Below are 26,518 nucleotides of genomic sequence, written 5' to 3'. Positions count from 1 at the left end.
CAGATTAATGGGCAAAGTGGTTATTAGCAATCATATTCTATATTTCTATAATAATAATAATAATAATAATAAAATCATACTGTACTATATATAGCACATTGGAATTGCTAGACCAGGAAATACTCTGTGTGCATAAAGTTTATTTTTCAAAGTAGAGGAAGCGTCTGCCTGTCTTTCATAAGCAGCCCCATAAGAGCCCTCTTGTTTCCACATACCCATGTGAGCGACTGGAATGCTGCACAAGTCATCTCCTATTGGTTGGTTGGATATTTCCAGATGTTCAGCTGCTGCATAAACACACTGCATATGGTTAAAGGTGCGCAGTAACCTGGTATTCCGTACTACGACACTGACTGAGGTCCTTGGGAGGAAACATTGGGAAAAATGTCTCCGGTGGTTTATTTTGTGGTTATATTCTTGTGTCTTGGATGCATACATCAGGAGGCTAATGGGGCTTTCATGCAGAAGTTGTCACGGAAGAAACTTTGTGCGGACGATGAATGTGTTTGTAAGTTTGCCAGGGACATTTAAATGCATTATTTTGAATTACGTTACTCCAGCTAATGCTTTTTCCTATTCGATCCACATTCACTTTGTTAAATATTACCTCTCTTTATTACAATATTTGGTAATACTAGGCTGGGTATATGTAGTAGGGTCCCCGTTTTCCGGCAGTGTGGGATGCCAGACAAACACAGACAGTATTTTTTTAAAGCGGCAATCATATACAAAACATGCCATGTAAATGATTGCCACTTTAAAACCCATCCAAATTCAGCCGACACCTGGCACCTCCGATAAACACATTCCCTTAATTACCACTTCTCTCTAATCCTACTGTAATTTTTTTTTTACTATGTTCCCTTTTACGTCCATATTTTCCTGAGTGTGTTACACATATATTGGGGGTGGTATCAATATCTCGGCAGTCACCATCCCAATGGTCAGGATGCCAGCAGTGGCATTCCGACGTTAAAAATCCTGGTGAGTATTAACTGTTACCGCAACCTAAACCACCCCTCCCACAGCCTACCGTAACTGTCCCACTCCCCCCCAACCCTAATTATGCCCCACAGCCGAAATAACACCCTCCACACCCCCTCCCAGCAGCTTAACCTTAACCCTCCCCCTAGTAACCTAACCCTTACATTAACCACAGTACTTACCTTTAGTATTCTGACCAAGGGGGTACAGCTGTCTGTTTTTTGTCATTTAGGATGGTGACTAATGGGATATTATCTACATCCCCTTCAATGACCCCTATCATCAACCTGTCTACAGTATTGTGATTTGTGACTTTGTATAGTAAGCTGTTGTGTGTACATTGTGTCATTGTGTATGTGTTTTGGGACACAAGCAAAATTGAGTTTCACTTATGAAATGTTTCATTTTAATACATTAAAGAGAAGATAATATGAATTTTTACCATAGGTACTTAGCATTTACTCTGGATTCTACTGCTAACATAAAGATTCACACACATTTGGCAGTAGAAACAACTTTGGAATTCTAATTAAATTCAAATAATCTTATTGGTCTGCTTAAGGTGACAATAGTTTGATTACAATTCTTGGAATGTTCTTGTGTTTCCTCTCCGTCAGATGCTATCTCACTTGGGAAAGCTGTTGATGATTACAATGCTCCAGACTGCAGATTTATTAACATCAAGAGAAATCAGCTGGTCTATGTTTATACTAAGCTGGTAAAGGAAGATGAGTATTCGGGAGAATTCTGGTCTGGAAGTGTAAGATTGCATACAGTATACTGTATACAGAAATGTCCTGGGTTGAACATTTTCCACCAAGCCTGTCATAGAATCATGATCATCATGACCAATATGTTTTATGCGATTTATTGCCTCTATGCGTCAAACGTTCATCAGAAAGGGACAAATTGTACAAGTGTATTTTATCCTACATGTTTAATTCTACTGGCGGATATAATGGGAGTTGTAGTTCATTAACAGCTGCACTGCCATAGCTTGAATTGTAGCAGTTGCTAGTGCGGCCACGGTTCTCTTTGTGCTAATCAGTTGATATCATTTACCATAGTGCTTTGGAAATTACATTTGCCCCAAGAACCCTCTCTTTGTTTATACCTTAATTACCATAATCAGAACTGTCCTGGTATAACCTGGAACAATTAATCATCTTCTGAGCATTTTCAAACAAGTGATGAAAGCTTGTATCAGAGGTTTAACATGTCATTACTTTAAATGTCTATTTAAATCAGTTAATTGCACATTTACAAACGTAGGTCTTCATTCAGCTAATGGTGATATCTAGCTGTTTTGAAGTCTCACATAATACAATAGGCAATGTTCCGTTAATGACTTTTTCAGACTGTATAAAACAAGTAGGTTAAAGAAGTTCTTGACTAATGATCTTGACACTGGAGATATGACTTATTGTTACCACATGCGGTCCATCTAGTAGACAAATAGGGCAATTTGTAAGATTTGTTTGATTATTCACAATGATTACCGCACCTATGAGACTTAGCGGGGTATTCAATATGGGGTTCCGACTGTCGGAATATCCCAGCAGTCGGAGTCCCGGGCAGTTTCACCTAACTTGTCTGCAATTCGACTCCAGTACTCTCAATGTTCCGGCTGTCAAGTGTTGAAAAGTGGGCCTGTCAGCGAAAATGGACATGGACAATCCGCAGCCATTTCCGACAAAACAGACTTGTTTTACAGTCAGATCTGTTTTGGCGGAATCTGCCTTCAATGCTGTTGAAAATGGCAGCATTGAATAGGCTGTCGCCTCTATTTCCCTTGGCGGAAATAACGGACGATATTGAATACCCCCCTTATACAGTGTGCCCTGGAGACAAGATGAACTTGTCTAATTCTCCTTCTCATTGACAGGTATATAGCGACCAGTACACGGATCAGATGGGAGTTATTGGTTATTTTCCTAGCAGTCTCATCGAAGAGTTGAGCGTCTACCAGGACACACTTCAGGAATTTCCCACAACAGTAAGACAGCTATTGAAAAGAATCTGCAACACACAAGTCCCATTCATTGTAGTTGTTATCACTGAGATGTACATCCTTGGAAATGTATCAAGTCTTAGAGATAAAGTGAATAAGTTGCTTATAGCAACAAGTGAGCTCCTAACTGTTATTTTAAAGAAGAGGGGAAAGATGTATTAAACCTTGGAGAAAGAAAAAGGGGCAGATAAAGTGTAAAAAAGATAAATTAGCTCATGTCGTAACTGCTTGTAACAAGGCAGTTAGGAGCTCATTGGCTGGTACTTTATTGCTCACCAATATATCCCTTTCCAAGTACATCTTCCCCAAAGTACCGGCCAACCAGCTCCTACCACAGTATGTACAATGGCAGTAAAGAGCTGATTGACTGGTACTTTAGCTCGCTCCACATTATAATTCACCAAACTTTGATGCATATGCCCCAGGAGGAAATGTAAGAAGATGATGCAAGTGCTAAATGTCCTGTAGTCAATACTATTTGACACTTATGACCAGTAGCGGATTCAGAGGTGTGGCTGCAGCCATAGTTGCCTACCTTAAGTGTTACCTCTCAGGTAGAAGTCCGGATAGGAGACTCTAAGAAGCTTTTCCAGGGAGCTGGGGAGGGGCTTGCCATCATGCAGCCCTGCCCATATTCCGGTAAATGCCATGATTTGTGGCTCTTTGGGGAAGGGGTGGTACTAAATGATGCGATTTGCGTCATTGTAGCCTCTCTAAAGATCCACGAATGCCGGTATTTGCCTGGCAGAGTGAGGGGGTTGCTGGGGCTGATGTGGGAGCTGACACTGGGTTTTTGGGACCCTCCCGGCCATTCCGGAAGGATAGGTAAGTATGGTTGCAGCACAATTCAAAACTCATGGATTTGTACAATTTGGTATTTCGTATATATTGACATATTAGCTGTTAACATAGTCAGGCGCCTATCCCCAGCAGTCACAAAGTGTGTTGTATTATTAAGCCATGCAACTTTATATTACGTAGAGTTTAAATACGTTTTATTCCTATGGAGATTTCATGTGTACAGAGAAATGCCGAAGCGGTTATATATAATTAGAATACAGTTCCAGGCAGGCATACAGTGATAGATAAGTCTATGAATCAGTGGCGCTGGTGAGTAAGTGCTGTGCAGGGATGAATGGATAAAATGTTCCAGCTTGTGGGTGGTCAGGGCAGAGGCACCTATCAATCATCTCTAATTATAAATCTAATCTTGGAGAAGACTCCCACCACGGATGGCAGCAGAGCATTTTATTGGAATAATATTAATATATTCTTAACATCAAAATAATCACTCAGCAGCGATTATAATTGTTTATTTAATATGTTTTTAAATGCCATTGGAACAATGGATTCAAACAAAACTGTGTTTGTTTCTGCATTCTGATCTGTAGCCGCAAATCACCCAGCAGATTGCTTACTAGCAAAGTGAACAGTTGTTTATTAAGATATTTGTTACTGCGCACGTGGAAACGAGGCAATATTTGGCAGCATTGCTTACGCCTCTCATTTCTAGACAGATGGATCATTGAATACACATACAATAGCATTTCATGTTGTTCTCCTCACTTCCCTCAAGTATTATTCTGTATACAGGAGAGCTGGTTACCAGGGCCGGCTCTACCATTAGGCAACTTTAGGCAGCTGCCTAGGGCATCGGGATCTGGGGGGGGGGGGGCGCCACGAGTCTGCCTATCAAAAAATCGAGGATCCGTGTTGTAGATGATGCAGGTGGCTTCTGTGGAACTTCTAAGACCTCACCTCCATACTTTCCCTTGAGGCATACTTCCCTACTTTGCTGCCCCCTCCTCCTTGCACTCTGTCATGGGTTTCAAAGGGATGCCTCCAGGGAAAGCAGGGGACTTGCCCACCTTCCTGGGGCTGGGAGGACCACCTAATTTTAGGGAACCTCCCTGCCATTCCAGAATGTTAGGCAAGTATGCGTTAAGGGGTTGGGAAGTGGGTATTGCTGGCAGTATGGGGGCAGTAGCTTGAAGTTTTGCCTAGGGTGCTGAGAAGACTTACACCGGCCCTGCTGGTTATACAGACACAAAGTCTGTGGGCCTGGACCAGAGCACACTTACCTACCTCCGGGAGGGGGCAGCATAGTAGGCACATAGGGGGTGTGGCCAGAGGGGAAGGTCGGATGATCAAGGGCGTGGCATCACAAATTGAATCAGTTGTGGTTCCACCACCGCAATACAGTGTCTTTCTAGTCCTCATTTTCTTTCTTCAGCCACCTGGCCTATCCTGCCCAGAAGAGGTGGATCTTCTGCTCTTCTTCTAGCTGACGTCGGGCATCTTCTCCTGGTATCTTCTGACTCCTGGAGCTTTTCGGCAGTCATCTTCTTTTTTATTTGAAAAAATATTAAATACTTGCCGCTCCCCAAAAGGTAATACTAGATTACCTAAAACTAATAAGAATTAAAAATGTGAGTTTCCCCACTAATGGTGGCACATAAACAATTACTTATTAAACCACATAATGGGCATAAGATCATTCAAAATGTATTCAATTTCTATTAAGCAAAGAAATATCATATTAAAATTAGAAGTTAAAATCAATTTCAATATCATACGGTCGCCCCCTGCAGGTGATCAAACTATTGATCTTTGCTATTCTTTAACATATGTGATTGTTGTGGCCCACACTTTACTTACCTAGTTAGCAGAAGAGTTTATTTACTAAGATGGGAGTTCTATTGAAGATGGGATGTTGGGATTATTATTTTAGCACCTTCTAGAAGATAGTAGGTAGTAGAATACAGTAGATAGTATCTAATTGGTTGCCCATAGCAATATCCCATCTGAACTCCCATCTTAGTAAATAAACCCCAGACAGTGTCAGAAAATCAGAAAATCCTGCCCTTAGCTACTGTAGTTGGTGCCAATTCAGTATAGGCTAATGTGTCACGGATATATACTGTACTCTGCTTCCATATACTGTAGATCATTTGTTAGTGCTTGTCCTTTAACTATCTCTGCTTGCACCCTGTCTGTCCCTGTTGATGCTCATTTTTGTAATGCCCCTAATCGGTACAAATGTCGACAGATACAAACATTTGACCATGAAAATGCTGATACCAGAATGTCGGCAGGTACAAAATAATTACAATGAAAATGTTGCCAGCAGACATCCATTCCTAACACTAACAACAATCTGCCTGTGTAGAAATTTGGCTGTTGCTAATACAGTACATTTTCTATCAACTTTTGCACATTGACGTTTCAACTGTGTCATCGTTGTCCCTATTGACACAATAGCATCAACATTTTGAATGCCAGTCTTATGGCCATTAATGAACTAGGCATGTCATCTGCCAATCTCTGCGGGTATTTGCCTTCTAACATAACCCTTACTCGTATTTTACTGCTTACTTTTCTACTGTAATTATCACAGTGATTGTTGGACATGGAACTGTCCCTGTAGGTTTCTAGATATAAGTCCAATGTCAATGGTCATCACAGTCATGACTGCATTGGCAAGTGTGTGTTCCTGCAAACTTTTGTAAACAGAATAAATATATATATATATATATATATATATATATATATCACTATTCCAATTATTGTGACAAGTTGTCACCATCAAAAGCACAATGACATTTTGAAATGTAATATTTTGGTGAGGTCCTGGCATAAGTGACATTTATAAACTACTAAGTGCTGTCATAGGGATAGTAACTAGGGACACAAGGAAATGGCCATACTGTCTCCCATGGCCATTAACACTATGTTCCGGACATTCATCGGTGTTCTTGGGAATAACTTTTCTATAGTTAAGTATATATCAGGAAAATTGACTGTTTTGGTTTTAGGACAGGAAGGGTTATCTTTTGTTAAAAAGCAAAACAAAGAATAAAAAATGTATTTTCATGATTTTGGATAAACCATATTAGTGCAAACCAATTAAATATTTTCCTGAGGTCTGCATAGTATACTTACAGGTATTACACAGTTAAAGGAGCAGAAACAAAGGTATTCATTTTATATTTAGATGTTTTTACCCCCCACCAGTGGCGTAAGTTTGTCCCAGTTGCCGGAGGCAAGATAAATATTGGTGCCCCCCTCCCCACACACAAATTCCCAGGATTAGAACCTGTGGCCTGTCTCACTGGAGGCAGACACTTTACTGAAAGAATTGTTAGTTCAAATCATTACTACAGTATTAGGCAGAGCTATGTAGTGTAGTATCTTCATACAGCTAGAATTGCATGCAGGAGCAAATATCTGTCATTAAGGTGTCTGCATCTAGTGTAACAGGTCATAGGTTCTAATACAGCGTGTGACACTTGCCAAAATTATACTAAGAATTAAGACAGCATGACGTGTAATGTCCTGTTAGGAGGAGGAGTCAGCCACAGAAGCAATATCAATTAACTGCTTCAAACTAGAATGGGAGAAGAGGTGACCCCTTGGGAGTAGAAACCCGGCGGCAGATGACTCCCAGAGTTACGTCTCTGCCCCCCACCACTTATTAATAGGGCCAGTAGTAAGTAGGAAGACTTGAAGGTATACTGCTTTTATGTAAACTATGGACAGTATATTTGAATGATTTGGGAAGCCAGGTCAAAAACATATGCACATGAGTTTATACCCAGCTCACGTGACAACATCATCTCATACCCCATTCACACTGGCAATTTGGGACCAGGCTTGCAACCTGGCTTGTCAGCACTTTCAGATTACTCACCCGACTGGCATAAAGCCGGGCGAGTGATGTCATTGGGAAGCAGGGCCGGGGCAGCGCTGGAATATGACAGCATCTCCCAGCAGCACCTTTACAGTACAGTAAAGGGGACCCAGGTTGCGTCGACCTGGGATACCCCTTCACACTGCCCCTGGACCCGCGACCGTCCCGGGTCCAATCAGGGCCAGTGTAAGGCTTCACAGCACCCCAGGCAAAACTTCAAAAAGTAACATCTGCCCCAGTACAGGGATCCTTAATTTTTGATAGGCAGGCTTGGTGGCGCCCCCCCAGAGCCTTTCGCCCTAGGTACCTGCCTAAAGCTGCCTAATGGTAGAGCCGGCCCTGGGTCCATCCCAGGTCAAGACCTGGGATGAAATCCCGGAATGTTGGACTGAGGACAATCTTTCAGGACCCTTTCGCACTGACCAATTTCCCAGGTATTTGTGCCTTCATGTGCAATAACCCGGGAAATATTTGTCAGTGTGAAAGGGGTATTACTAAGCTATGCATAGTCAATAACTGCCCTGCTCCTCAGATGTAATCCATGTGAAACTCTCTAGATTTTCATCCCAGTCAATTTTTTCTATGACCTGCAGTTGTTTTCTCCCGTTGGCATGGTAACTGCTGATTGCTGAGTGCACTATACCGTTTAGTTTTCAAAATATTCCAAATTCTTGCTTAGCTATACCCGATTTCTGTGACATACTGTACTGTAGTTGTGCTTAAATGCAGGTCTGTTGCTTTTCTGTCATACATAGATATATACAGATGGAGCGCCTTTAATTCATTCAGGGGCTGGCGGTGGATTCGTCAGCTGCCAGCCCCCGCCAGCCGCTGGAAGGGGACGCACGCGCACGAGAAGCGAGTACATCCCCTTACTACGGAGCTTCCCGATGATCCCCACCGCTTTGCCGCCGGTCCCCGCTGCCCAATCCCACCTTTCACCTCCCCCCCCAACCCTGCCCATCTCCCTGAAGCGGAGACGGGCAGGGTTTGCGTCCCCGCCGCCAGGAAACTGGGACGCGCGTGTATGTGGGATGCTTGCGCGATCCAGTCAGATGGAGCGCCGGCTCACCAGCGGGGGCATTCTGGCGAGCCCCAGTGCTGGCTGAGAGGCGCTCCATCTGTAGGGGTAAATTTAGCAAAACTTCTAAAAATGAAAATAGTTGATGTTGCCCATAGAAACCATCAGATTCTGTCTTTCACTTTCTGGGATGCAATAAAGAAATTAAAGATAGAATCTTCTTGGTTGCTATAGGCAACATCATCTCTTTTTTTTTTTTTTTTTACAAGATTTAGTAAATTTTCCCCCTTTTGAACCTGTTGACCTATTGCATGTCAAACTTTTGGGGCATATCCATCAACATCGAAGAGAGATAAAGTGGAGAGTGATAAAGTAGCGACCAATCAGCTCCTGCCATTTTTCAAACATTGGGGCAGATGTATTAAGCCTTATCAAGAGATAATGCGAGGGGGATAAAGAGAGATAAACGTCCAGCCAATCAGCTCCTAACTGTCATATTATAGGCTGTGTTTGAACAATTACCATTAGTAGCTGATTGGCTGAACGTTTATCACTCTTAATCACCCTCGCATTTATCTCTTTTTAAGGTTTAATATATCTGCCCCACAGCCTGTAAAGTGACAGTTAGGGGCGAATTGGCTGGTTCTTACAGGTAGATGTATTATTCAGTGTTAGGGGAGAAGTGGTATCAGCATACATTATGTGCTCTATACCGCTTCTCCCCTAGGTTTGAAGGCCGGTGTGTGGTACAAGACCGGGGTGTCTATATTGGCAAAGCTATCTACAAGACAGCATGCCGATATGCTAGGCACTGTATGAATAGTGCAATATTGATTTAGACAGCTGCAGGTGTTGTTGCCCATTTGCCACAGAGAGGACAGAGCTGTCCCTGGCAGTGGCGGCAGTCCGCTCCAGGCTTCACAGGAGAGCTATGATAAAGGTTTCTTTGATGGCACAGATATATACGAACCACTTGTGCGGTACTTTTGGTGTTAATTGCAAATATCTTCTTTATATCTCTATTGCAGGCTGTCGATTTCTACTGTGACTAGAACATAAGGGATACAGAGTGAAGATGAGCATTGGAAATCAGAAATATTCCCGTTGTACAAACTCTGCCCATGCATCACCTTAGTGGACAGTTTGGCATTACGTACCTCGCCATTTGCTTAAATTAAACTCACTCCAATTCTATTATGTCGGCCTATAGTTTTGTCAGTGTGTTTTAATAAATGTATACTGGAGCAGGTAATGCTATCTGTGTTCCTTAATCATTATATATTAAATAAGACTTTTGATTTCACAATTTTCCAGGACCTTTGGCTTGGGTGCAAAACCAGGGTGAGAAATATATTTGTATACTATTTTACCTTGTATGATACCAGGGCCTAAAATGGGTGTGAAACTACAACATACATAATCCATATGCTGGCCCATTACATAGATGTGTTGTGTGTTGTGGCTCTATTATATTGTCACTGTCTCTTGTAGATATTGTTTAGTTCCTTCTGTCTCTTCCCTTCCTCCTTTACCTTCTTTTCCTACCTTCTTTTATTCTCTCTACTTGTTCCATTTCTATTGTATGGTTTTGTACTGTAACCAGCAGATCCTGTTTATGGGCCAAATGTAGTGCTGGACAGAAGTTAAATGCCCCATGCATGCAGCCCTGAATTTCCATCCATGTCTCGGTAGAAGAGACGTCTCATGTAACTGTGATCTCAGCACTGCAACTGATGTCACAAGCTCGAATCCAACATTAAGACCATCGATTGTGATGTACCATGCAGTTGGCCAACGGATGGGAAGTTGCGAGGCCAGGAAGTCAACGTGGCAAGGCGCAGACTCTTGACTCTCCCCTCCAGAAAATGGAGGTGATATTCCCCCCTTATCCTTACTAGAGTGTTAGCTCCTCAGAGAGGACCATCTTCCCTTTTGTTGCCATAGGCCTTAGGCCTCTTCTCATCACAACTGACTTACTGCTCTCTCCTACGCAGCGACCATCTTTGGCCACATGCTCCCCTGCTGGTGGGGCCCATCAAGGGGTTACCCTGTGGACCAATCCAACCTTGCTGGAAAAACTACATTTTTAGAGAGCACCCTGGTGACCTCCATACAATACAGAGAGCATTCCTGCAATCTCTATACAGTACAGGAAGCATTCTAGAGAACACCATATAATAAAAGGAGTCGCTAGTGGCTGCAATACAATAGAAAGAACATTTTAGTATTCATTCGGAAGTACAGACTTGTGTCCATGTCTTCCCCCCAAGACACCCATCATACCTCCTGGTATGCCACCTTCAAACCACTCAGACTCCCCCCTCCCCCCCCCCCCCCACACATACTCATGCTATCCACATACCACCGAGACACCCCCCCCCCCAACACAACTTACGTGTTTTCCCCATAACTATATACAATCTAGTGCACTTTAGATAAAACACTTACATTACATTTATGTCCTAATTCAGTAGTGTTCGGTCCTCAGCGTATTTGCACCGGGGACCAATGTTTCAGTATGCGCATGGGTATGGGCAAAAATACGCATGTGCAGACCCGATTTGCAAATGCCTTTGGCGCGTATTACACTTGCCGGGCATTCGCTCGCTCAGGAGAGGAAGGGGGGCAGAGAGTGGCCTGGGGCAGGGGATTGCCCAGTGTTCCCCAGGGAATGCAGGCAGGCCGATGCCTGCTCGGGATGGGAAGCTGACATCGCATCACGTTAGGGCCCACTTGTATGGGTGCATGCAAATGGCTGTGTCAGTGTACACATTGATTTGCATGGTGGGGCGAACACCCGCACTGTGAATGGGGGCGGGCATTCGCTCACCTGGTGGGCAGCATTTCAGGCGTTCGGTAAGTTGCTGAGCCAATTTACAGAGCCAACTTGAAACAGGGCCTTAGTTTGGTGCTGGCAGCGGAACATATAAATTGCCCACGTGTTGGATAAAAAAAAAAAAGAAGCAAAATAATATCTCTGGGATACAGCAAATATCATATCAGAATAATTCTAGACGCTTCAATCTAACATATGCACTGGCAGTTACAGTACACAGTATATGGAAAGTGCAGACTGTATTATGCCGATGTGTGACAGTAACATGAATTCATTTTATTTTTTTCCAATAAAGACTATTCCATTCCAGAATCTGCTTCCAGCAAGTGATTGGAAACATCCAGCTTAAGCAACATGAAAACAACTGAATATGAGAAACTACTGACATATGGTTTGCAGGGTTTTTTTTTTTTCAAGCTAGGAATTAAAATCTTTAAAATTTGAATTTTAAATTAAAAGCTTACAGAAAGTATTCAATTCCCAGGCGCTTGTTTAAAACAGAAGTATTTACCGGTAACAGTAGTCAGCCATTTAATTGTAGGTTATGAAAAGTAATTAAAACTTGGATTGGAAATGTTCTACATTGGGATTTACAAGGGGGGAAGACAGCATTGTTGTCCTTTCTTACAACAGTTATAACTGTAGCAAAGAAAATTATTCTTTGAAATTGGACCACTCCGCCAGCACCTAAAATAAGTTATTGAAATCAGGGCCATCGAGAGGGGGGGGGGGGGGGGGGGGGAAGCAGGTACTAATTACCCGGGCCCAGGCTTGTTCAAGGGGCCCGACAGGGGCCCAGTGGGGGCTCTTTTCCTCCCCCATCCATCCCTCCTGGGCAGCAGCAGCACACCTACAGCATGTGCCGTCAGAGGTGTAACTAATATTGTGGCGCCCCCCCGCCAAAAAATTACCTTACCCCTCCGCATGCCGCCGGCCCCGCATTCAGTCCGGCACCGCAGATAGCCTCCGGGCTCTGTCTCCTGCAGTAATGAAAAATGACACGACAAAATGGCTGCCCCCGTACAGCAGACAGTTTTTTTTAGGGATGTTAGGAGGCGGCGACCTCCTCTAGCATCCTTAAAAACTGTCTGCTATTAGGGGGCAGCCATTTTGTCGTGTCATTTTTCATTACTGCAGGAGACGGAGCCCGGAGGCTATCTGTGGTGCCGGACTGAATGCGGTGGCGGCGGCATGCGGAGGGGTAAGGGGGGTCTGACCAGAGTGCCCGCGCACCGGGGGCACCCCGCTGGCGCTTGCTCCCCCAAGCAGCCGCGGTGGCTGCCTTACGGTAGCTACGCCTCTGTGTGCCGTGTTGACAGCAGGCTCAGCATGAGTGTCTCAATGACAGCGTGAGAGCTCATGCTGAGCCTGTTGTCAGCACAGCACATGCTGTAGGTGTGCTGCTGCTGTGGGGGTGGGTTGGGGGGTTATCAACACTCCCCCAGCGACTTGTTTGTTCGCCCCCCCCGCCCCATTTGGGGGTGTGGTCTAATCATGGGTGGCTGCCGTGATTAGGCCACGCCTTCCAAAGTTTACCGGGGCCCGGCATACCTCTCGGCAGCCCTGATTGCAATTACTGGAGAGAAGGGCTATGGTTCCTGATATTGAGAAAGGGATAATTAGTATTTATGTCAAATGGGGTATTTATATAGCATTCCCAGAGGGGGAGATTCTCTTACATTCGTGGTGAATGTATCTATTTACCGCAACTTTAACGGCACATTTGCGCGCCGTTAATGACTACCTCTTCTCCATAATCTCTATCAATTAGGCTACCGCATTGTGTTTGCGGTATCGATCCCCTGGTTGTGTCCAGTGCACATGCGCCCGCTGTTTAATTTTCATGTCATGCGCACTTGTTTGTCTGGAAGCCAGTGGGGATCACCTGTCCGTCAGTCTGGCAGGCTGTGGCGCGCACATAATACATGTTCCACTGTGCACGGGGGATATGCTATATATGATTGGCTCCTCCCATCATAAAAAAGAACCTCTTGATTATTATTTTAATATGGACCTCAGCTAGCTTATTCCCTGTGCTCTAACACTCGCTCTATAGTAAAGCAGGCTGTACATCTTCACCACCTCAAGCTTGCGAAGTTGAACAGCCTACTTTAGTATGGAGTGTTAGAGCATAGGGAATAGGAGGGACGGCAATGCAGTCCAATGGGGAGCCGCAGGCGTGACGAAAAAATCACAAATGCGGAAGTGCGGCGATGAACCTTCAGGAGATGAAGAATAGAGAATATGCGACCAGCGGAACGATGCTGATAAGGGGCTGACAGCGCTGTGGGGAAGGTTAGAGAATCTCCTCACCAGAGGTGGGATGCTCATACATCCGCAGCCCAGCTACGCCCCCTTTCACTGCTCATCGCATACATAATTATCGCATATGCACTAACACTGCGATAATTATGGCAAAGGACAGCTCTTGTGTTAAGAGGGGAGTCAGTCACAGAAGCGATTTCAAAGGCTTTGAATTTACTGATTCAAAAATTCACAGGGAAGGAGAGGTGCCCCCTTGGTAGCAGGAGCCCTGGCAGCAGATGACTCCATTGCCTCCCAGAGTTACGCCTCTGGGTGAAGACCTATGTACATCTGTAAAAATGGCACCAGGGCCTTATTCTAGTTCACTCATAGAGGCAAATTCCTTCTTGGCTGGACAAAACCATGTGCACTGCAGGTGGGGCAGATGTAAGATGTGCAGAGAGAATTAGATTTGGTGGGGTTTTTCATCAAAGTGAGATCTATATTGCAGTGTAAAAATAAAGCAGTCAGTATTTTCCCTGCACAGAAACAAAATAACTCACCCAAATCTAATTCTCTCTGCACATTTTACATTTTACTGCCCCCCTGCAGTGCACATGGTTTTGTCCATCTAAGAAGGAATTTGCCTCTACGAGTGAACTAGAATAAGGCCCCAGGTGCCTGTTTTACGACCCAAGGGGTTTATTCAGGTTGATTCGCAAGGCTGCGAATTCGCAGCCTTGCGAGTCCACCAAACCCAGCCCGGCGAACGACCGCCCCCCCCCCCCCTGCCGCCCCCTCAAAGTGCGGCTTTGCCCGAACAGCTGCGAATGGATGTTTTGCATAAACATCCATTCGCATGGCTCAGGTAACCGCCCACATCTTTCGATGGTCACCAACCATTGAATGATGTTTAGCGTGCACGCATATATAAGTGACTTTTCAGTTGCGTATATATGCGTGCACGCTGGCGTGGATATAGGTGGGCAGCTGACATCCGGTGATGTCAGCTACCCGCCCCCCACACCCGCGTCACTGCCTTATTACCATGAGAACGCCCAGCGTTCTCATGGGAACGCCCATGGAATGCTGGGCGTTCCCATATGGTAGTGGGGCAGCCTGGCGCCCCCGCCCATCTCCGCCCCCCCCCCCACGCCGGCATGGGTGCGTGCACCCGGCGTCCCGAAAGGTCGCCGTGGGTGCACGCACCATACGCCTGCACATGCGCAGATACCCGCCTGCACATGCGCAGACGCACAACATCGGTGCTGCGTGCAAATGCACGCAGTACAGAACGGATCTGAATCAGGCCCCAAATCTGTTCTTTAAAAACTAGAACTCTAACGAGACAAAGAATTTTTCCTGAAATACAACATTCTCCTCAGAGCAGACATGCCCAGCGGCCTCCAGGAACCCCTGTTCTGGCCAGAAAGAGTATGCACATTTGCATGATATGAAGAAACGTCGCGTTTTATTTTTGTTTTCTTTCTACTCTGCCCATTTTTAGGGGCATTTTCACATACATTTCATATATTATAGATATATACATATTCATATAGCATATTATCATGTTATGTCCACCAAACATGTAGAGTAACACTTTATCATCCATCTGTACAGTAAGTGTTCCAGATTTGGTAAGGGTGCCGGACGCGTTCCCGACAGTCATTTACCCGGCGTCGGGATCCCGACTGATAAAACGCAGACAGCCAGATGCCCGACGGCCACCCGCTATTTTCCCTTAGAGGGAGAATAGAATAGAATAGGTGGCGAGCCACCGTGCCCGCAAGGGTTTATTTGTGCTCGCCATGCTGTCTGAGTCCGGGCAGTCGGGATCCAGACGTCGGGCTAATGACTGTCGGGATCCCGACTGTCGGAACCCCATACCACACCCATTTGTTACGATCTTCAACTTCACAGACAAACGGTGCCTAGCAGGAAAATACGCATTACTTTTATAAATTCCGTGCATTTTGTCGCTCCTCTAAACTGGTTGAATCAGTGAATCTAGCGTGCCTCAATATATGCACACTAAGACTTACCTGAGCAGTAAAAGCTATCCCTTTCCCTGTCTGGCAGTGATACCCAGAGAATAACGCTTTCATTGGCTGGTCCAGGTCCTACTTCCCATGTGTGACACAGCTTTTCCAGAGCATACAGTAAACGCATATTACACCGGGACCTCCTCCTCTTGGCCAAAAACTCAAATTATGACCACAATAGCAATAGTATTTAATACGATTACTATAGCTGCTGTCAGGAAATGCAGCTTGAGGAACAGAGCAGAGCTTCTGCACATGCCCAGTGTAGAAACTTCCTCTCCCAGGTTTGCTGTCTTTGTGGATCTGAGCACGCAGTTAGCGCATTGGGTCAGAGAGTAGCTGGCAGGGAGATGAGAGAGGAGCCTTAGGGATTCTGATGTCGGTATACTGAGCGTCAGGATCCCGACTGTCAGCGAGTCATCCGGCACCCCTCACCATGATGCTGTGCTTAGAAATTATAGTTACAGTATGTCTTCTACTGGTTCTATTATGTTTGATTAAAATGATCACTTACATTATTTAATTAGTTTAATATGTTTTATACAGCCTCTGCTATACACTATGGGCTTTATTTTGGTTGACAAATTCGCACAGTTGCAAGTCATCCAGAACCCACCCGGCGAATGGTGGTACGCCCACCCCTGTTCGAACACCGGGTTTGTTCGTCTGGCACGCAAATGGATGTTTCACGTAAACAACCATTTGCATGCCAGTGGGAACCTCCCCCATCTTTCAATGGTCGCTGACCATTGAATGATGGGAAAGGCACACGCATATGTATGGGTGGTCCAGACCACTCGTACATATGAAAGAAGAAATGCAGTGATATGGGCAGGCAGCTGACATCCGGTTATGTCAGCTGCCCGCTGCACGTGCGTCACGACCGTATATCCATATGTACGCCCAGCATTTTTGTGGGAAAGCCCATGAAACGCTGGGCATATGCATATGCTAATGCCCCTTGCCAGCACTCCACGCCCCTCTCCGCCCCCACTCACAAGACATGTGCATACGCTGGGAGCGTGCGAATTCGGCGCTTAATCTGTTCCCTGATTGTATGCTCCCATCGTATGCACATGCGTAGAAATGCAGCTGCGAATGCGCATACGCAAAACATCGGTCCCCCTTGCGAATTCGCATCTGAGTGAATGAACCAGAATAAGGCCCTATATATATGTTACAGGGCCTTATTCTGGTTCTGGTATGCCCTATACTTGTTCCAATTTTTCTTATAGAGTCTGCATCTGTGCTAACGTGCAACTGATAGGACCAAACGCAATTAAAAGCACAGGTTGAGTCACCCTTATCCATGTATTCCAAAAAATTAGAAATATTCCAAAAACCGTGGTTTTTGAGAATATTTAGGTTCGCCCCCCCCCCCGCCTCTTTTTTCATACTTACCTCGCCCCCGGAATCCTCTTCAGCAGCATTCCCAGTCCCAAGGATGCACTCGCACAATGCACCCCTGGGACTGGAGATGCCACTGAAGAGAATTCTGAAGGCCACCGTGGACGCCAGGGGACACCATGGAAATCGGGGCACTGCCGGGGGACCATTTAAGTATGAAAAAAGATATTCCAAATTCCGCAAAAATCCCTTATCCAAAATGCTCATGTTCCCGAGTATATCAGATAAGGGATACTCAACCTTTATAGGACTAGAGTTGTTGCAAAAATAAAGTCAGTTTTCGCAGTGGGAAAGGCCATGCAAACGTCTTTGCTTTATAGTAAATGAAGTTGAATCTCTGCATGTTGTGCCTAATATGCTTACCGACTTTCTGGCTGACCCATGTGGGAGCGTGCAGCCAGGTCGATATACTACAGGGTGTGGCCTCAAAATGGGTGGGTACCTCCCAATTTGAAGGACGGTTGCGAGGATGTGCAGTGGGTGGAGGTTTGCCTGCCCTTTACGGGGCTCGTGAGCACCACCCACTTCCGGGATCTCCTGGCCAATCTGGGAGAGTAGGCAGGTATGGTACAGTACTTAGGTTTGCAGGAGTGCACTGCTCCTATCTTTCCTCTTCTGCAAATGCTGCTATCCTACTCAACAAACCCATGCACATGGTTGAAATCTGGGCACATAGCACCGCCTACAAGAAGTTTGTGCTGTTCCTCAACTGTTTCCTGAATGAGGCCCATACATTGTTTATCATGACTGTCTTCTATATTTTATCCCATGATCTTGCAACATTCAAAGGATTGCAATAGGTTATCCAGGTTATGTGTAATAGATTACTGGCGATGCTTGAAAACAACATTTATTGATACAAGAATGCTGACCTTTTTTTGTGCATAGTATACATATCCCCATGTTCCAATAAATGAGGTCCAGATCTCTCTTACTATGTTTCACAATTTGATGACAGTTTCTTCTTTCTAGCCAAGCAAAGACTAATTGATTTTTGAGAAAAATCTGGCAAGTAACCTTTATCTCTCTTTGTTTCATGGTCAAAGAACGTAGAACATTTTTGGACCAAGTTAGTGATCATAGACTGTTGACAGATTTTACAGAATGAAATTGATTTAAGTTATAGCAATATGAGGGGATGCGTTTAGTCTACGTTAAACTAATACTGGTGGCTCTCTACTGACATCTAGTGACCCATATTGAGACTTATTTTTACGCTGTGTAATAAACTTTTATAACATACATTACAAGAGGACCAGACACTTCAAATCTCCTTCAGTTGGTCCTTCTCATTATTTTAGATCTCTGAAATTGTTACGAGGATAGATACCGGAGTTATGCTGGGTACAGAACAGCTGAAGTAGAGCGTATACTACACAATACTCACTTCATTCCGAAAGATCCTTTGAAATCCACTTTTTTTCTTATTTCATCCATTTGTAGGGCTAAGCTAGGAGGGGGGGCCTGGGGTGTTTGTGGCAGGTGGGAGCAACTTGCGGGAGACTTGCCACTTTTGTTGGTGTTCGGGAGTGCCACCCGATTTCAGGAGACTCATGGAGAGTAGACAAGTATGGACATAGTGCCTCTGTGCACTATTGCCCTTGTTCGGATCTGATCGTAGTACAGATTTGTTCTCAAAATGGGCAAAACCATGTGCACTACAGGTGGGGCAGTTGTAACATGTGCAGAGATAGTTAAATTTGTGTGGGGTGTGTTGAAACTGAAATCTAAATTGCAGCGTAACAATAGTGCTGCCAGTATTTACCCTGCACAGAAACAAAATAACTCACACAAATCTAACTCTCTCTGCACATGTTACATCTGCCCCACCTGCAGTGCACATGGTTTTGCCCATTTTGAGAACAAATTTGTACTGCGATCAGATCTGAATAAGGGCCATTGTCAGATACAGTAAATTTTCTTTCAGGGTAGAAAATGCTAATTAATTATAATAGTGGGCCAGACTGAATGGACATACTGCACAGAAAGAGGAACACGAATAATCCACATTATTTGGGTTTATAGTATTGTTCTTGTACTGTGTAGAATCTCGGGACATACTCTCCTGTTAATATTAATGCTGTTTATATACACTACATTCATTATTGAAATAATCGTGACCAAGCTGTTGCTGGCTAATGCATGTAATTGCTACAGTGGGATCTCTGCGTGCTCAGAAGAGGAGGGAGAGAAAGGTCCATATCAGTAGGAGCTGCTGGACCAAGAACTGGCGAGGAGAGAGTCCTTGTCCTATATTCATAGATACTATACCATACCTCCCAACTTGTGTCCGGATGAAATAGGGACACTCGCGCGGCGTATGCAAATGAGGGCGCGGCTTATGCTAATTAGCCGCGACCTCATTTTCATACGAGAATAGACGCTGTGCGCATGCGCACAGCGTCTATTCTACTAGATTGGGGGGTCTCCCAACTGCCACCCCCCGCAGCGGGACAATGCCTGCCGCGGGTGGGACGTCGGGACAGGACCCGAAAATCGGGACTGTCCCGACGGAATCGTGACAGTTGGGAGGTATGCTATACCATAGAATACTTTCATTGACAGCGCATCATTTCTTTGTAGTTAATAAGATATATATTATTTTGTGGTTCTATGGTTTTGTGTCACGTCTGCTTGCATGTCTATTGTAGTGTACACAGTGCAATTCTGACTAACTTTCTATTCGATTTTGACTACTGAATATAGTCAAAATCGAATCGAAATCGAATCGGAATTTAAGGGTTTTCAGCCGCATTCAATGCCGATTCGATCCTGGGGTCAAATGTAATAGGGTGAGAGTTTCAGAAAGTGAGAGATTTTGGGAGATTTACACTGCAAGACCAGGTTGATTTTGCCAGGTAATTGATTGCTGCTTTAAAAAAATGGGAAAAACTCTCCCAAAATCTCTCACTTTCTGAAACTCTCGTCCTATTACATTTGGCCCCTGATGCGCTCTCTTGTTTAGTGGAAACCAAACAGAAAAATAGACTGAGCCGGGAAGACTATATAGTACAGATCTGTACTATATAGTCAAAATCGAATGTGTTTTGCTTGCTGTGCAATTTGATCCAGATCAAATCGGGATTGAATCAAAGGCAATCAAAGGCAATCGCACCTAATGAATGATGTCTCATCCATGTCCATCCCATTCTGAGATGACCATCTTGCTATTGTATTTATGTTCCAGTGACGGCCTCTGCTCCTCCTCATCAGAAGAGAAGCTGAGAAGGTTGCAGTACCAGAGGAAAGGTGTATATACCTCATCTGCCCCACTCTAGACTTCTTGGAGGCGTGCACTTTATTCAGTTATGGTACGCATGTTTTGGATGTTATTGCTCACTCTTGTGTAGCCAGGGTGTAATGTAGCTAGGTGGCACACTGTATCAGGCCATGGTAATATGAAGACGTGAAGACAAAGGGGATGCTGCAGCACAAAAGTGGATTTAAGGGTCAGGCCACCTCTAGGCACAACATTATTGTCTGTCCCCCTCAACAACAACAACAGTGGGCTGCTATTTAAATACTTACTTTATATATCCATTCATTAAATGCCAATACGGGCAAATTGTGGGTGCCAGTGCTACCAGACAGGGATCCATGCTAGTAGCCCACATGGGGGTTCTGAGTACCCAGAACCCCCCCCTGACAGTGGAGAAAGACTGCCCCTGAATGCTACAGCATCTCTAGTGGCCAAAGATTTTACCTGCAACTTCCATGTTGGCTCTATGAGCAATGCAGTTCAGTATAGCTGCAGAACGGCCCAGCAATGAGAGACACCAGCGGGCTCTGATGCTTCTGTCTCACACAATAGCGCAAGAGCATCACAGTTCCAATCCATGGTCCAATTCAGGAATTATCTGAAGTCTAGACAGGTGGGCAGACAGGTGGACAGCAATGATGTACCCTGCCACAGTAAATATTTCTGTTAAAGGCTTTTGCTGAGATGTGGCGTTCCATAGCAGATGCCATGGCACGTACAGCCTTTTCTGTGCCGCCGACAACGCCTTTGTTCATATTCTGATGAACTGAGGAATATCACCTCATACAGTGGGGCAAAAAAGTATTTGGACAGCCACCAATTGTGCAACTTGACCCGCTTAAAAAGATGAGAGGCCTGTAATTTCCATCATAGGTACACTTCAACTGTGAGTGACAGAATGTGGGGGGAAAAAAAACAGGAAATCACATAGCGTGATTTTTTAACAATTTATTTGCGAAAAATAAATATTTGGACAATCAAAAAGTTAAACTCAATACTTTGTAATATAACCTCGGTTGGCAATTACAGAGGTCAAACGTTTCCTGTAGTTCTTGACTAGGTTTGCACACTCTGTAGCAGGTATCTTGGCCCACTCTTCCATGCATATCTTCTCTAGATCTGTCATGTTTTGGGGCTGTCGCCGGGCAACACGGACTTTCAACTTCCTCAAAAGTTTTTCTATTGGTTTGAGGTCTAGAGACTGGCTAGGCCACTCCAGGACCTTGAACTACTTATTACGGCACCACTCTTTAGTTGCCCGGGTGGTGTGCTTGGGGTCATTGTCATGCTGGAAGACCCAGCCACGTTCCGTCTTACTGAGAGGAGGTTTTTAGCCAAAATCTCACAATACATGGCCCCATTTATACTTCCCTTAATACGGATGAGTCGTACTGTCTTCTTTGCAGAAAAGCAGACCCACAGCATGATGTTTCCACCCCCATGCTTCACAGTGGGTATGGTGTTTTGGGGATGTCACTCTTCTCCCTCCACACACGAGTGGAGTTTATACCAAAAAGTTATATTTTGCTCTCATCTGACCACATGACATTCTCCCAATCCTCCTCTGGATCATCCAGATGGTCACTGGCAAACTTTAGATGGGCTTGGACATGTGCTGGCTTAAGCAGGGGGACCTTCCGGGCGCTGCAGGATTTGAATCCATGACAACGTAGTGTGTTACTAATAGTAAATTTTTTTAAATAATTGCATATTGTTCAGTAGCTCATCCCAGCCTTGTGCAGCTCTACAATTTTGTCCCTGGTGTCCTTAGACAGCTCTGGTCTTGCCCACGGTGGAAAGGTTGCAGTCTGACTGTTTGAGGGTGTGGACAGGTCTCTTTTATACAGATAACCAGTTCAAACAGGTGCCATTAATACAGGTAACGAGTGAAGGATAGAAGAGCTTCTAAAAGAAGAAGTAACAAGTCTGTAAGAGCCAGGAACCTTGCTGGTTGGTAGGTGTCCAAATATTTATTTTCCACAAGAATATACGAATAAATTGTTTAAACATCATACTGTACAATGTGATTTCCTTTCCCCACATTCTGTCTCTCACACTTCAAGTGTACCCATAGGCAATGTAGGGGGGGTTTCTGGTTGCCCGGAAACCCCCCTCCTCTTGGCAAGTGCCTTAAATGAGGACAACAATAGCACTGATGTATAATATGATTACAGTGTAAAGGACAGAGCGGAGCTGCAGCACATGCCCAGTGTGCCAGCATCTTCTACCACATTTACTGTATGTGTGGATCTGAGCCCTCAAATATTGCACTGGACCAGAGAGCAGCTGCCAGGAGGATGAGACAGGAGCCTTACCATGAAGTGGGAGATAGTGAGCTTAGAAAGTGCAGTACTGTTTCTGTTATGTTTGTGTATTTATTTTTTTATTTATTATGTTTAACCTTTTCCTGACCGCTTATCTTATTTAAATGTTTGAAACAGCCTATACTATAGACCAGGGGTGGCCGGACTTTTACAACCCGGGATCTACTTTTTGTACATTTACATACCGGGGATCTACCGGCATTTCACCCTGTGTAAAATATACCCCTCCAAATGCAATACGTTATTTACACCTTATGCAACACGGAATTAGAGAAACCTCACATTACATTATGCCACACATGACACAGGGAATGTGCCTGAAATTCACATTCTGACACAGGGAATGTGCCCGAAATTCACATTCTGACACAGGGAATGTGCCCGAAATTCACATTCTGACACAGGGAATGTGCCCGAAATTCACATTCTGACACAGGGAATGTGCATGAAATTCACATTCTGACACAGGGAATGTGCATGAAATTCACATTCTGACACAGGGAATGTGCCTGAAATTCACATTCTGACACAGGGAATGTGCATGAAATTCACATTCTGACTCAGGGAATGGGCCCGAAATTCACGTCTTGATACTGGGAATGAGGCCGAAAATCACATTCTGACACAGGGAATGTGCCTGAAATTCACATGCTGACACAGGGAATGTGCCCAAAATTCACATTCTGACACAGGAAATGGGCACGAAATTCACATTCTGACACAGGGAATGAGGCCGAAAATCACATTCTGACACGGGGAATGGGCACGAAATTCACAATCTGACACAGGGAATGAGCCCGAAATTCACATTCTGACACAGGGAATGTGCCCGAAATTCACATTCTGACACAGGGAATGTGCCCGAAATTCACATTCTGACACAGGGAATGAGGCCGAAAATCACATTCTGACACGGGGAATGGGCACGAAATTCACAATCTGACACAGGGAATGAGCCCGAAATTCACAATCTGACACAAGGAATGCGCCCGATATTCACACTCTGAGACAGGGAATGAGGCCGAAAATCACATACTGACACAGGGAATGAGGCCGAAAATCACATTGTTACACAGGGAATGAGCCGCAATTCACATCCTGACACCATCACAGTGTGCTACACAGAATGATGCAAACTGCACATTGCGCCACACGGAATTAGCTAAAATTCACATTGTACCACACATTATGATGCAAACTCCAAATTTTACAATGAATGATGCAAAATTAGTTGATGCCAGCGGCGTAACTATAGCACCGCAGCCCCCGCGGGGGGGGGGGGCAGCTGTGCATGTGGGGGCGTCGGGGGCTGCGGTGCTATAGTTACAACCACCCCCCCACCCCCAAATCCCCCGCAGACTTACCTATCTCGCTGGTCCCGGCGGCTCCGTTCTTCTTCTCTGAAACTGTCTGCTGTATGGGGGCGGCCATTTTGTGGTGGTCCTCAGCAGAAGAAGAACGGAGCCGCCGGGACCAGCGCAATAGGTAAGGCTGAAGGGGATTGGGGGGGGGGGGGGGTTTGCATGGGCGGCAGGGGATTGGGGGTGCTCGGTGGGGGGGCGCCCAAAACTTAGTTACGCCACTGGTTGATGCGGTGGGAGGGGGGCTCTCTTTACAAATGTAAGTTCATCCAAGTTGCTGCCTGGAGTTTTGTGCCCCTAAAATATATATATATATATATATATATATATATATATATATATATATATAGACAAAAAGGGGGGGATCGGGGTGCGCTGAAGAACAAATGAATATCACTTAAAAAGTTGTATATTTAATACAAAATATATAAAAAAGTACACTTTAACAATAAAACACCCTTCACAGGGAAATTACAATCATGCAAAATATATAAGCATGTATAATACAACAATTGGTGAACTTTAAGGATTTAGCTCGAATTGAAGAATTTCAAAACGCAGATACAAGGCCCTTGTATCTGCGTTTTGAAATTCTTCAATTCGAGCAAAATCCTTAAAGTTCACCAATTGTTGTATTATACATGTATTATGTATTATGTATTGTATTATACATGCTTATATATTTTGCATGATTGTAATTTCCCTGTGAAGGGTGTTTTATTGTTAAAGTGTACTTTTTTATATATTTTGTATTAAATATACAACTTTTTAAGTGATATTCATTTGTTCTTCAGCGCACCCCGATCCCCCCCTTTTTGTCTATGTCTATTTGATGGGTCTTATCTAGCAGTAGACCCTTCGGTGGTGCTGCTCTAGTCTTATAAGCGCAGGAAAGGGTTTCTCCTTTGCATATATATATATATATATATATATAATTATTTTTTTTCAGGGGCACAAAACTCCATTACAGGCAGCAATTGGGATGAACTTACATCTGTAAAGAGAGCTCCTCCCCCTCCCACAGCATAACAACACATACTGTAGAAACAAAACCCTTTGGAAAAACTTATTCCCCACATGCACAGTGCACTTAGCTACCTGCCGCTGCTGAGCCTCCCTGCTGTCACTCACTGTGCGCACAGACTCCTGTCCCGCCGCAGCTGAGCCTCCAGTGTCGGCTGCTACATAACGCTCCCAGTCCTGCCGCCACTGAGCCTCCCTGCTCCCTGTCCTGCCACATCGGGCTGACTGAACATACATGCTGCTGAAGTCGGCTCCAACATTTGCTTCACTCTTCCAGTGCGCGGGTGACGTCACATGTGCACCCGCGCACTGCATGCCTGGGAACGCTGAAGCCTCTGTTCTGCCAGAGGCTTCAGCAGCTATGTGCTGCTGGGAATTTGATCGTGATCTACCCGCGGGACCTCCGCGATCGACGGGTAGATCGCGATCGACCTTTTGGCCACCCCTGCTATAGACCATCTGTACTGTTAAATATTAATACTGTATTTCAAACAGTATCCAGTGTAAAAACAGACCAATATTCAGGGCTGTTACCGCTCCCCAGACTCCTGTACTTACTCCAATGCGCTGCAGAGCAGGAGATTTTGGATTACATTTGGAAACCCCCCTCTAAAAATCCTGCGTTTGCCACTGGTTCCTATGATGGAAATTACAGACCTCTCTTACCTTTTTAAGTGTGTCAACTTGCACAATCGGTTGTTGTCCAAATACTTTTTTGCCCCACTGGGTGTACGCTGGATGTGCATGTGTATGCTGGATGTAATGAAGTGCACTGTATTTGCATATGTGCGCTGGATGTGATGAAGTGCGATCTATGTGACGGAGAGTGCTGGATGTGATGAAGTGCTCTGGATATGTATATGTGCGCTGGATGTGATGAAGTGCGATAGATGTGACGGCGAGCGCTGGATGTTATGAAGTGCACTGTATTTGCATATGTGCGCTGGATGTGATGGAGAGTGCTGGATGTGATGAAGTGCGATAGATCTGACAGCGAGCACTGGATGTAATTAAGTGCACTGGATATGCATTTGGGCGCTTAATGTGACGCAGCGCGCTGGATGTGTACATGTACAATGGATGTGATGAAGTGCTCTGGATATGTATATGTGCAATGGATGTGATGAAGTGCTCTGGATATGTATATGTGCACTGGATGTGATGAAGTGCTCTGGATATATGTATGTGCACTGGATGTGAGGAAGTGCTCTGGATATGTATATGTGCACTGGATGCGATGAAGTGCTCTGGATATGTATATGTACAATGGATGTGATGAAGTACTCTGGATATGTATATGTGCACTGGATGTGATG

General features: G+C 44.7%; 1 protein-coding gene across 1 annotated transcript; it reads left to right on the top strand.

Annotated features, from left to right (window-relative positions):
- Positions 1–343: 343 nt before the first annotated feature.
- On the top strand, positions 344–9,958 carry OTOR (otoraplin). Its single transcript, XM_083174613.1, has 4 exons — positions 344–508; positions 1,602–1,744; positions 2,870–2,980; positions 9,735–9,958. Exons 1-4 carry the CDS (start codon positions 385–387, stop codon positions 9,756–9,758), a joined length of 402 nt encoding a protein of 133 aa, XP_083030739.1. The 5' UTR covers positions 344–384; the 3' UTR covers positions 9,759–9,958.
- Positions 9,959–26,518: the final 16,560 nt, after the last annotated feature.

Source organism: Crinia signifera, chromosome 3 (genome assembly GCF_055691185.1).
Source record: "Crinia signifera chromosome 3, ASM5569118v1, whole genome shotgun sequence".
Taxonomy (NCBI): domain Eukaryota; kingdom Metazoa; phylum Chordata; class Amphibia; order Anura; family Myobatrachidae; genus Crinia; species Crinia signifera.
Note: the sequence above shows the minus strand (reverse complement) of the source record. Positions and strands in the feature narration are given on the sequence as shown.

Excerpts from the sequence above, each read along its gene's own strand:
- OTOR (XM_083174613.1), top strand. The coding sequence starts at position 385 with ATGTCTCCGGTGGTTTATTTTGTGGTTATATTCTTGTGTCTTGGATGC. Across the intron at positions 509-1,601 it reads TGCGGACGATGAATGTGTTT|ATGCTATCTCACTTGGGAAA; the intron begins GTAAGTTTGCCA and ends CCTCTCCGTCAG. Across the intron at positions 2,981-9,734 it reads TTCAGGAATTTCCCACAACA|GCTGTCGATTTCTACTGTGA; the intron begins GTAAGACAGCTA and ends TCTCTATTGCAG.